The sequence below is a fragment of the Ruditapes philippinarum genome, unplaced genomic scaffold, assembly GCF_026571515.1.
Source record: "Ruditapes philippinarum isolate M1 unplaced genomic scaffold, ASM2657151v2 ctg3497_1_1_1_1, whole genome shotgun sequence".
Classification (NCBI taxonomy): Eukaryota; Metazoa; Mollusca; class Bivalvia; order Venerida; family Veneridae; genus Ruditapes; species Ruditapes philippinarum.
The window spans coordinates 122,041-135,935 of record NW_026857874.1 but is presented as its reverse complement, the minus strand read 5'-3'; the positions used below and the strand labels follow the sequence as shown (position 1 = coordinate 135,935).

The window sequence follows — 13,895 nt, the reverse complement described above, 5'->3', positions numbered from 1 at the left end:
GGCAAACAATACATTATTTCTATATTTATAATTATGGTTGTAGAAACCGAAAGTACAAACAGCCAATCTGTTGACATTAAGTCGGATTTGTTTAAAATTGTACAATAGAGGGCATATGTAAATTACAAATTGTTGTAAGACATATTTTCAATCATAAGTGTACCAGACAGACTTTACTTTTCTTTTGGATGTCAAATTTATACGTTCGTTTTACATTATCTCTGTTTCTGTTTACATCTGAAACCACGCGGTAGAACTACTTTCACTCCGTATTGTTTCCGAGGTTATTATGTGTCAGGGTTAAATCGTATATAATGTATTCATGCACAGTGCGTCAACGAGTGTGCAGCACTCCAGAGCATGCTTATTGATTGGCTCATTTTTGCTGAAATTTACTTATTGTAGGGACAAAGAAAGGGTAAACGATAGAAATATCATATTCAGATGCTCATTTATTGGTTACTTTTTCTGGACAACAGGGAACGGGTATTTTTTATGTTTAACTGTGATACAAGAGAGAAAGAACATCGAAGCACTCGGCAATCAGATTTATACTCGTGGGCTACGTCCCCTCATACAAATCAGATAGCCTCGTGTTTTGATGCTTTCTATTTCTTTGTTAAAATCTATAGCCGAAACGAGCACCGTGATATGTAATTAAGATAATACATATAATAATAATTTAAATGGGAAGAATTGAATGAGCGCATACGATTGCTGAGACATTCCATTTTAAATGTCATACAAATATCTGCAGGACAGTGTTTGTTTCTCCCGTTCATTAGTATGAATGACGACCTGGCTAGCGTTTTGAAGGCGAGCCTTGTGTTCTGTCGATATAGAATAAAGTATATATGATACATTATTGTTTTGTTTTTGATTCGGTATACCTCAGACATTGCATTGCCAAACTACTCGTGTCATATTACACTGAAAATAGGAGGTAAAATATGACTGATAATTTCTTACAAAGTAACGCCGATTTCTTCGATGATGTACCGAAGTAACACCAGTTTCCTCATACAACTTACCTAAACCAAATTTTATCTGCTTCCTTTTAGTACTAGTTGACACTAGTAGTGTCGCAAAGGTCTGAGGTATATGCATCTGCTATTTGTAAATACTATGTGTTGACATTATTGTATTTATCAAAGACTTCCGAAAATAGCATATGCTCGATTTATCTAGCACTGTCTCATATATGTTTAACATATATAAACATGTACAGTGTACAAAAGCCCTCTAAACAGCAAAAACGCTCTCATTTTACAAGTTTTTTCCGACTAAACAGCAAATAGAAATTTATCAATTACAAGACAATAGTTTAATCTCATCAATTCAAAGGTATCCACATCAACCGTGTGCATTATTTTCGCACTATTTCTTTAATGTTTTTTTCTTCAATAATGCTCATGATGAATATCAATGTCAAATACATGTAAATAATGTTTCTATCAAAGTCATGTGTATAAACCATTATAGAGAGAGCTACACTTTCAAACATGAATGACGCCTAAACTCGTCTTTCAGTTATGACTTTGTATGGTTTATATGAAAGTCCAAAAGCGGCGCCAACACGTGTAAAGTCTGCACACTTCCCTTCAACCATCTTCCATTTATACCGTTGCAAAAGGCTGGCAAATATTAAAAGCAGGTTCGGTTTTGCTACAAACTCTCCGAGACAACTTCTTAGACCAGCGGAAAATGGCAACCAATGCTTAGGCTTTAGACAAAGTTGTCCGTGTTCGTCCAAAAATCTTTCTGGTTTGAAGCGGTGTACATCTTCCCATAATTCTGGATCATGATGCAAACCCCATAAATTTACAGCAACCATTGTTCCTTTTGGAATCTTGTAATTACCTACATAAAATAAATGATGATAAGTGAAGTGAATTAAAAAAAAAACATACACTGTAAACAAATTGTATGTTTGGGTGACTTTTGTAATATCAAAATTCTTTAACAGTCGTGCGGAAACTTTCACTCTACGCAATTTCCTTGCCATTGTTGTCACCCTAATTCAAAATTAAAGATACGTACTATGTATAGGTACTACATGCATATAACAGATAATTCACGTCTAAAGACTAGTCTAGAACAATATGTAGGTGAAACCATTGTGCGCGAATATATATATAAAAAAGTTAGTAGTCACAAAAGGTGGAAAACTCACCAATACTGGTATCACATAAGGTCATGCGCTGTATGCCCAATGGTATTACTGAAGCAAGACGCATGCTCTCATGAAGGACAGCTTCCGAATAGCAAAGTTTCGGTCTATCTTTCAATGATGGAAGACGATCCTTCCCTGAATATTTGAATAAGAATTATTAAACATAGTTAATGGTATTTCAAAGTAAACAGGCACTTCCTGTTTAATGTTGTCTTATTCCCTTTTTATACCAATATAAATGCGGAAATTGAATTTTTAAGAACGTTTTAGAGTTGACACCTAATTACAGGATTGGAATCATGATTGAGCAATTTAAAGGATTTAAAAGAAATTTAAATATTTTTACATAATATTTTAGAGTAATAACGGATGTCGGTTATGTATGGAATTCCATTATTTACTGCTTCCTTAACCATATCGACCGCCTTTTTTCTCCGCAAGGAAGTGCATAATATCCACAATGCCCTTTTTATAACATATTTAGTATCATCAACATAGCTTTTAAATTTTCGAATTATAGCAGAAATTTCTTCGGACAATCGGTCTGGCAGAATAAATAACGATTGGCTGACAAAAATAATTTGCATAATCTACATATGATCTTCTATTTACATACTTATCAGCATCAACCTAGCTTTAATAACAGTAGCAGATTTCATCGGACGGACGGAATGATAGATAAGAGGACGGTCTTGACAAAAATGAAACAAAGTGTATCAACTCCATAAAGTCAGTCCTCTATTCAAAAACTAAGTATCACGATCATGATTCAATACCTTTAATAAACCATTTTGTAAAATAATTTTAGTAAGTTAACGTTTCTCTACTAATATTTTTTCTAAAACTATACTGAATCATTTATTATTTTTGTCCATACTGTATAGTCAATTTATTTATTTTTTCTTTGGACGGATGAAATGTCGAACGGACGGAGATTAAACTTGTAATCCTTGCGATAATACTTGTAGGGGACTTTTTAAAACGTACAAAAATGGTAACAGAGATAAATTAGAAAATAATAAACCCACAACTACACATACATGTTATTTAAATTTCGAAAGATATCAAAACAAACAGTGATGCCGTGAATAATGAATGATTTTATAAATTTTAAAATCATTTCGAAACATTGTCAAGCCGTCTTTAATTTAAAAGATCTATGTGTAAATTCTAATTATAAAGACAATATGCTTTTGTAGATTCTAAACTCAAATTTCATATGTGTTCCAATACATCGCAAAATGTCAACATTTTTTCTTATACCTACAACTCTGTCAATCTCGTCCTGAACTTTATTCTGTATATCTTGGAAAGCAACCATGTGTAGTAAAACACTCTTTAATGTTATCCTCAACGTGTCTGCACCGGCTGCAATAATAAAAAATAATTGTGTGGGAAGTAACTGGTTATGCTTTTTGTCACTTTATTTCCTTTCCGTTTAAATTAAAACTGAAACCATGTAGAAAAACAGTTAACATAAGAGATATACGTGTATACTGACTTAAAAGGGGGAAAATGTTGGTGATTATATAACTTACATACTACCATATGACCTGCTTTTTTTCTTTTCCTTCAACTGTTAGTGTCCCATGATTATACAGTACAATTAAATTGCTTCCATTTGTAATGCAAAGCGCGATATAATCGATAAAGAAATCGACAAGATGATTTAACTAGAAATTGAAAGAAACACCATAGTTTGAAAGCATCATTTTAGTGTCTTTTTATATTTGAGAAACAATAGTGTCAGGTTGAAACATTTCATGGTATTTAAAATTTTCACATAGAGAGCATTGTTTCATGAAAAAAACATGATATATGGTAAACTATCTTAATGCCTATTTGTGCCAACAGTAAATTAAACAGACTGTTTTTGACGACTTTATGAGTGTTTCAACTCAACACGAACGTCACTGAAAATTATTACAAACCAAAGAATACATCGGCTATGATTTGGACCAGATGGTCGTCAGTCAACTCATCTTGTACCAGTTCAGGGTTTTCCTCTTCTGCCTCGAGTCTTGCAAAAAGAAGAGAGTCTCCGACGTGACGAATGTTATCTATAACAGTAATAAATGTGACAATGTTTGTAAGATAATGCAAGATATAGAAACACCTTTAACTTAAACAGTATATTTATCATTGGTATGGCAACAGTTCCCCAAAAACAAATTTAAATGATTGTTATATCAAATACAATGCACTATTCTTTAATACTTAAGCTGGACTGTTATCAATTATCTAAAATCTGGAAAAGAGGCCCTCGCAAGGAATGAAAACAAAATTACATAAAAATTGCAGACTCGATTGATTGAATCTTTCATGGGGAGGGGGGATGGAAAAAGACTTTTATATATACTTCGGTATAACTGTACTATTTTTTTTTGTTTTTTGTTATGTACTACCTTTTTACCGTGATATTCCCGATTCATTCTCGGGAAAAGGTCCAAACTTTCCGGACAACCCACGTATATTACGCTCCTTTATCATGTCAATTAAAAAATAACCTTTACTCCAAAGTAAGACCGAAACAAAAGTGACTGAATGGTAGTGAAATATTCAACTGGTGCTATGGAGAGTATAAATTATGATATAATTATTTAAATGATGGAGGTGAAGTGACTAATAACCGGGAGAAAAATTGATCCCTCGGAAGCATTAAAAACAGCGTAATTACATGAAAATTGCAGACTCGTTTCGATTGAGTCAGTACATGAGGGATAATGAAAAAGTGCAACACCCCTCAAGCCCCCTAGCACAGGCTTAAGAGGTACTCAATTCTCAACACTTAAAAGTGCTGGACTCAATGTTACCGAAGGACAACACTGAAGTGAAGTACGGGGCAACTTTTTACGGCTGCCACACAACACACAACACTTGACACCTGCTGTTGTGGTGTATAAATATCTGGTAAAAAGTTATTCCTCAGAAGCATTAAAAACAGCAAAATTACATGAAAATTGCAGACTCGGTTTGATTGAATCTGTACATGAGGGATAATGAAAAAGTGCAACATCCCTCTAAGTGACTAACCTTTATCAAATGTTGACTGAACCAATTTTAGTTTTCGTCTTATAAAGCGATTCATCATATCGTCTGTAAAATCCTCTAAGAGTTGGAAACCTTTTGTTTTGTACACATACTTGAGACCTGGAATAAAGTCTTCCCATGGACCTATACCATATATTTCAATGAATTTGTCTCGTTTATCCATGACTTCAGATACTTCGTGGTCTTTGAATGCATATCTGCAAGATGTACATTTTACGCTATATATGAACATATCTGCGAATGTTTTTTTTGTTTTGTTTTTTTTTAATTTCATATTTAACAATATTTCATATTTAAGTGAGAGTTCTGCTCAAGCCGGTGCTGAAGGATGTTAATCAATAGGGCATTCAAACAAAGCTTAAACATGTTCAATTTTGCATTAAAGGTTCAAGTACATACGACATTATGAAGGACTATGTTTTATAACAAGGTGAAATAATTTTACTTCAAAGAATGACTGGTGTCAAAAACGAACCAGTTTGTAAATAAAACAAATGTTTATACGTATTAAATCAACTTGCATAACTTATGAATATTTTTCAATGTTGTCGTTTATGGAGTTCTTTAGGGATTCAGTTTTTCTCTATTTCGATAGCAATTACTTTCTTACGTTTTTTTTTTTGTTTTTTTGTTTGTTTGTTTTGTTAGAACGAACAGTCAGAAAGTCGTACAACTTTTAATTGCAAACAGCAAATGAGTTGTGGTTCAGATACGACAAAAATATCAAAATGATATTGCCATCGTCGTAATTTGACAATTTTTTAACGATTTCTGACTTTTAGTATCAATAACTTAATGTACGCTCATCATATTGTCAAAATGTGTTTGCATAATATCCGTCACCAATTGATCATAATATATTATATATCTTACTTTCCACCAAAGCATAAACTAGTCAACATGTTTCCTACGATAAAGTTAATATAATCATGCGGATCAAATTCTCCAGCAATGGCGTCTACTTCTTCGAATACTGTTTTGACGACGTCATGGATCATCGTCTCTAGTGCAGTGCCTTGCATGTAATGCCTGATAAAAAAGATTGCAAACTTATACTATACTCATAGACTAAAGACATACGATGCAAGTTTTTTCATTCGTTACTAGTGATGTAAACCTGAAGCGTTCTTGCGAAAGTACATGTACAATTTTTAACATCAGAAATGTATGAAGATTATATTTATCACTTATCAAAAACGACATGTCAATGGCGTTGTTGTTATTTAAGGTGACGTTGACACTTTGAGGTCCTTTTTAAGTTTAAATAGAAAAAGTGATAAGAATTTGGGGTCCCCTTTTGTTAGAAGAAAAATATGACATAAAGTGTTTCCTGTTTTAGGACACCTTAATATTTTGAATATGACAAAATTACCTTATAGCTTTTGCTGCAATACTTCGTCGAAACACCCATGAAGGGCGATAATTGTCGAAAGCAATGTCCTTTCCTCCGAATGTCAGTTCATTAACTGGTAACAATAGATAAAAAAACATATATCTGAGAAGTCATGACAATGGTATTGGACAATCGGAGAAGAACATAGTGTTAATTAAAGAGTATGAAATATGAAAATCAAGATAAACAAGAAAGTACAGCATTCAGTGAACGCAGGACCACCGTAAAGGAGCCCAGAAGGACACCCGACAGGGCAGGGCACACGGGCAAAATCCAATGACCATACCAAAAGTACTCAATGTCCTTCAGGAAGACAGAGCAGCAAAAATGTCACATACAAGGGTCCGACGAAACAAGGCAAAAGACGAAAATTAAGACAATTCAGTCCCGTTGGGTTTTAAGAACTGTCTATCATAGTCTCCAACTTGGTCCGTTATATGTAATCAGAGAAGAAAGCGTAGTGTCTAACTGTAAATGGGTTGAACACTAGGCATGCGGTATTTCTTAAAATAGTAGGGTCGTAACTTCTTTTGATAAAAAGTTTAATTGTTTTAGTAAAGACGGCAAAAGATTTCTATGACCCAAGATCACACGGAGTTTGTTAATTACATCCCCATAATTATCGAGCTTGCTATATTGAATGCTATAATATCATCTTGTTGTGTATATGGATAGAGACTAAACATAAAGTCTCTTGCATAGCAAAATAAAAACTAGAAATGTCCATAGGACACGGGTGCCCCACACATTCGACCGATTATGTCTCTAGGTCATTTTTTTTTTCTTTTTTGGCTACATGAGCCCAAGTTGAAAACTAAAAATCTTACATTAAGTAAAGGGCAAACACTACAAATACTGAATAAATCCACAAGAAAACCCCAAGGTGCATAAGTCCACATGCGGATCAACATTCTTGTAAACTTTCAGGCCTTCAGGTCAAATACTTTTTGAGTTACGTGCAACACAAGTTGAATATTGTAAATTTTACTAATTTAAGGGCAATAACTCTAAAATTACTAAAGATATCGACACAAAAATACCCAGATGTACAACTACACATGCTGAGCATCATTCCTGTAAGGATTCATGACTCTAGGTCAAATACTTTTTCAGTAACGTGCGACACAAGTTGAAAATTGGAAATTTTTACTAATTCAAGGGCAATTACTCTTAAAATACTAAATATTTCCAAACGAAAATACCCAGCTGCACAACAACACATGCTGATCACGATTCCTGTAAGGTTTCATGACTCTAGGTCATATATTTTTTAGTTATGTGCGACACAAGTTGAAAATTGCAAATTTTCACTAAGTCAAGGGCAATAACTCTAAAATACTATAAATATCCACACAAAAATACCCAAGTGCACAACTACACATGCTGAGCAACATTCTTGTAAGGTTTCATGACTCTAGGTCTAATATTTTTGAGTTAAGTGCGAAACAAGTTGAAAATTAAGTGCGAAACAAGTTGAAAATTGCAAATTTTTAATAAGTCAAGGGCAATAACTCTAAAATACTAAAATAATCAACACGTAAATACCAAGGTACACAAATACACATGCTGAGCAACGTCCTTGTAAGGTTTCATGACTCTAGGTCAAATATTATTTTAGTTATGTGCGACACAAGTTAAAATTGCAAACTTTTACTAAGTCAAGGGCAATAACTCTAAAAATGCTAATTCACACGAAAATACCCAGGTGCACAATTACACATGCTGAGCAACATTCTTGTAAGGTTTCATGACTCTAGGTCAATTACTTTTTTAAGTTACGTGCGACACAAGTTGAAAATTGGATTTTTTTCTGATTCAAAGGCAATAACTCTAAAAATACTAAATATATCTAAATACCCAGGTGCACAACTTCACATGCTGATCAACATTCCTGTAAGGTTTCATGACTCTAGGTCAAAACTTTTTGAGTTACATGCGACACAAAAAAGAGAACAGACGGACGGACGGATGGACGAACGGACGGACGGACAAGGGTAAAACTAAATGCCCCCCCCCCCTTATAGAGGGGGAACAACAATCGGCGAACAGGGGTGGGCAATAAGTATACATAGGAATTGCTATAATTTGTTTCAATGGCGTATTACCAAACCTGAGAAAAATATTATCTAAAGGAAAGCCAAAAGGAAACACTGAAGTGAGGGTTAGAAAGATGACAGATTTTATGCTTACATAACAACATTATATAACACGTGACATTAAGGCAAATGTAACAACTTTAAGATGTATAGTACACTTTTAATTCAAGCATAGTAAATGTTTTTGTTTTTTTTGCTATATGCTAATTAATTATTATAATACGGATTTTGCTGTGAACTCGACAATAAAAATGTTTTTCAGGTCGCAGATTTCGTGGTATTTAACATCATAACTTTTAATATCAATAGCATATACTTGAAACTTTATTGGATTATTACAATTAAACATAACAAAATGCCTTACATACCTGATGGTGTTATCATGCGACCTGCAAAGTCTGTAGACTTTGTTACAAGCACTTCTAACGCTGGTTCAATCTTGTTTACTATTATAAACGGCATTGGTCCTTGAAAGAAACGACAAGTTAATAATGAATGCATTTAACAAAATAATTTTTAATGTTATTACTTTTAATAAAACCATATTATTGTAAAACGTGCTGTATCTAAAGAAAAAGACTTGTTACGCCATATCATTTTAAAACATAATTATTATATTATATTATTCAATATAAACATCCACTGTTAGTAATGATTTCATGTAAACATTAATCTATGCCTATACATGTATAAACAGGTAATCTATGCGTATATAATTTCTTAGAGATAATTCATGCAAATATAATTTATTTTGTGTCATGCATTGGTAAAATCACTTTATAAATACATTTTTACTTAAGTATGAACACTGTTTTATGTTTTCATTAAAATCAAACATTAATATCTTGGTATGCTAGCTTAAGTATGTTTTACTATAATAGAAAAATCATACCTATTCGCACGGTAATCACAGGTCCATACTTCTTCGACCATTCAAACGCTTGCTCGTGTAAATTCGTCATACTTATTTCTAGATAAGACATCATGCTTTTAGTTTGTAATTTTACATATTATAATACTGATTTCATCTTGATATTATTTTCATTATCGGATAAGGAAATGTTCAAGAATTTTACATTAGTGATACCTTGGAAATGGATATATTCTAGTTAACAGAAATATAGGAAATTCATCATGGGCTACGTAATTTTTTATTCCAAATAATTCATTTTCTAAACAAGAATGATAGTTAATGGTATATTGAACATAAGCTATGAAATGGAAAATTTTGAAAGAATAAAGCAAGAGGCAAAATAGAAGTGATGTTAAATAGTTACAATGTATATGGTTTAAATGACCTTTAAGTGTCTTTATTAAATATGTCAACAAAGAAACAAGTCGTTGTTTCCTTGAGCAAGACACTTTACACTCATTGCTGGTTGCTTCCAGGAACGGATTCGAAAATGTGCCTATATGCTTATAGCTTCCTACACAATCGAACTAAAATAAATTCTGTATAAACCAATAAATATTAACATACGGAAAGCATTTCCAAAGAGAGGTAATCCGGGTGGCGATGGCGGTAAGTTGTATTTCCATCTTTTTATTAACCAATAAACAAACAGGCAAGTTACGAGACCAATAGTCACTGTAGCTAATAATGACCCGGATGCAAAGACGTCAACCAACATAGTCGCTTTTCATAAAATAGATGGCCCAATATCCTGAAAAGATTAAATCTGCAATTATTATTATTATTATCATTATTAGCATCATCATCATCATCATCATCATCATCATCATCATCATCATCATCATCATTATGTAAAACATAATAATGTTAATAAATTATCAAAAAATAGATATCATTTTAATTAAGTTTTGTACAAGTTTTTATTGTGACGTCAAGAACTTTTTGCTTATTAGTTTTCAATTTCATTGTACTCGTTGTTATTTACTTTGATACTGCACAGCCAATAAACCTGTTTGTTTACAATTCTTCCCAAAGTAAGACCCCTCTCAACTAAAATCTTTTGTCTCCCTGTGTTGAGGTAGCTCTATATTTTATTGATTTGTGTGTGTTTGGGGTGCATTTTAGTGTTGTTTTTTTTATTTTTTACGTTATGATGATGATAATCATAGCCATCTTTAGACCTTCAGAGATTTGCAGCATCACATCTACTTAAGTAACTAATAACAGTTTGTAAAGACGCTTTCAACTATAACGTTTAATTTTTTATATATTCGGCTATTTATATATTCGGCTGCTGTTAATCTAAAGTTTAACCCGTCAGGAATATTTATAACGAATTAAGAATACTGCAGACTTGACTTCCTGTTTTAAAGAAAAAAGTGAGATTTCTGCAAAAATTGACAGCAGCCCTGTATATTATACTATATAAACGTCACGATTATTCAATGAAAAGCGACGTTACAAACGTGCAGTATTATAATTTTATTAATAAGAAAACCAAAAGCACTTACCTTGTTTATTAACTCAACTGTACATGTAAGATATATAATCTTATCACGTGATCCATATTACCACATATATGTAGCTATGCAGTAAAACTGACCTAAATTTAAAACTAGTGTTTATCATTACATGCACCTTTATCTTTCTTTCGGTTTAATGAACCTAGTTTGTAAATGAATATAAATTGAAAGGCCCATAATTATTCAGATATACTCATACTCTTACTCCTCAAAAGCTTTTTATTAGTGATGTACTTTTATAAGTATCCAAAAAATTACTCAGTGGTTAAATATCAATTTTTTCTTCATCTGTTGCTTTTTTTACAATTAGTACAATAGTAATGATTTAGTTTTATGTATGGATGTCAAATACTACTTTGTTTACATTTTGCTACCTTTATGACAAAGTAAATAACTGCTCAGTTAACATTTAAGTATCAGACATAACAACATACCAGGTGATGTTGTTTGCAAGTGTGAGATACATGATCCGATATCACATATATTTACATAGCAGATGATAAACTGTTTCAGAAAAAAATATTATTATTCAATGTTTTATAGGCACAATATACCTCAGAAACATTTTTTTCCTCTATGGAAAGGGCAAAGATGGGTTTAATAACCTCTGATCCCCTTTCAAAATTCCATTTTATTTAGTTCCGCCCATTGTTTTTCTCGTTTAGGGCACACGCATTTTATTACTTGGGGACCATACGCCGCTTTTCATGGAATGGCACTTACGTGTCACATTGAAGGTTCCATGATAACCGCCGTATGAACACATCTGCGGATGTTTCTAAATTCAAAAGTTTACTATTTCACGTTTAAATGTTGAATTCTGCTTAAGCCGGTGCTAGGGGGCGTGGACGGTAATTTGCACTTTCCAGTACCGTCCATGAACAGGCTCAATCAAACCGAGCCTGCAACATTTTCAATTTTGCCGTGTTGGGCTTTCTTTAGGGATTTTGTGTTTATCTATTTTATGATCACATCCGTGTTGTTTGTGCCGTGTGGCGGCTGTAAAAAGTCTCCCCGTACATTTAATCAATGATGTTATATTTTTTATCCTTGAAGATTGTTCAGCACGACATTATTGTTATGCTTTTGGTATTTTTTGTTTCAACTTTTCGGCATTTTCTAGTTGGGTGGTTCCAATATTCCTACTTGAATAATGTTGAATCACCCTTAGGATATGTTGCCTGCTTTTTAAATTTGTCTTTTGACGTCTTATCTGTGATACGCAGGCTTCTAAACCTCTGATCCCCTTTCAAAATTCCATTATATTTAGTTCCGCCCAATGTTTTCTCGTTTAGGGCACACGCATTTTATTACTTGGGGACCATACGCCGCTTTTCATGGAATGGCACTTACGTGTCACATTGAAGGTTCCATGATAACCGCCGTATGAACACATCTGCGGATGTTTCTAAATTCAAAATTTTACTATTTCACGTTTAAATGTTGAATTCTGCTTAAGCCGGTGCTAGGGGGCGTGGACGGTAACTTGCACTTTCCAGTACCGTCCATGAACAGGCTCAATCAAACCGAGCCTGCAACATTTTCAATTTTGCCGTGTTGGGCTTTCTTTAGGGATTCTGTGTTTATCTATTTTAAAGGTTAAGTAATGGTTTCAGAGCATTTTAGATGCTTATAGTCTGAAGAATGAAGTGCTGATTTTTTTCACATAGAATTAGCAAAATTTAATTTGACACAATAAATCACTAAAACTGTACTAATTACCAAAGAGCAATAAAAGCAAAAGATGGTCCATTAAGGTGGTCAAAAATCTGTTAAGATAGAACAGCAAATATAATATGCTTTTGACTAATGAAATTAAGAGCGTTTTTCGGGCATAATTGGCCTTTAATGAAAAGTATACCTCTAGCATATTTTTGGAAGAAAAGAAAAAAAGCAAACAGAAATACCGTACATGCATATGGCTATAAATATATGCATGGACTATATAAAAAAAAGCTTGTAGGTTACCCCGGCGAAAATCAATCAAAATGTAATACAACATGGCAAATTTTTCATCATAAAATAGAGTCCCAAAAGAAGTTTATAGAACATGAAAATTATAAAATAGATAATTAAACGTGGAAAAACTAAGACCCTAGATAAATAAATGTGAAAAACTATAAACTAAGATAAATAATCTCAAATTCAAGATTATATATAATTAATACGATACATTGTTTTATTCACGCATCAGAACTAATAACCTTGTATGGTATTTCAAGTAAAATGGAAAAAAATATATTTTTGATAAAAACATTCTATTTTCACTTATACATTATGATGCATATTACTGACATTTCAACCAAACTATTTACTTTACATGAACTTTGTCTCCCTGCATATTTTTCTGGTTCTTTAAAAACATAGATTGAATACTGCTTAAACAGGTGCTGGGGGGCATAAGATACATTGAACTTTCCTATATCTTTCTTAAACAGGCTCAAATAAACCAGCATTTTACCTATTTGTTTTCGTGTTTCGTTACTTTTAATCAAAGTATCTTTCTTTTTTTTCAGAATATCTATTTCCTGATTTATCCATCATTTGTATCTTCTGGTGGAATATTTCATGTTGGCAGCTCATTACCAGACATGACATCGTAAATCATGGTAATCAGGTCGTCTTTCTGTATATATCATTTCTTGTAGGGGCTATCAAGATATTACCCATGTGCAGACAAAACTGAATTTGAATTGCAAAATCGTCAGACAATTCATAACACGAAGATTGTGTATTTCCTTATTGG

At 32.9% G+C, this 13,895-nt stretch overlaps 1 protein-coding gene across 1 annotated transcript; it reads right to left on the bottom strand.

Moving 5' to 3' along the window:
* Positions 1–11,212, bottom strand: LOC132751318 (steroid 17-alpha-hydroxylase/17,20 lyase-like). The gene is made up of 11 exons (XM_060741481.1): positions 11,138–11,212; positions 10,194–10,377; positions 9,606–9,683; positions 9,082–9,180; positions 6,597–6,690; positions 6,098–6,253; positions 5,207–5,421; positions 4,105–4,233; positions 3,437–3,541; positions 2,174–2,308; positions 1–1,860 (listed from the first exon to the last, which is right to left on the bottom strand). The coding sequence occupies exons 2-11, from the start codon at positions 10,342–10,344 to the stop codon at positions 1,514–1,516; spliced, it is 1,509 nt and encodes a 502-aa protein (XP_060597464.1). The 5' UTR covers positions 10,345–10,377; positions 11,138–11,212; the 3' UTR covers positions 1–1,513.
* Positions 11,213–13,895: the final 2,683 nt, after the last annotated feature.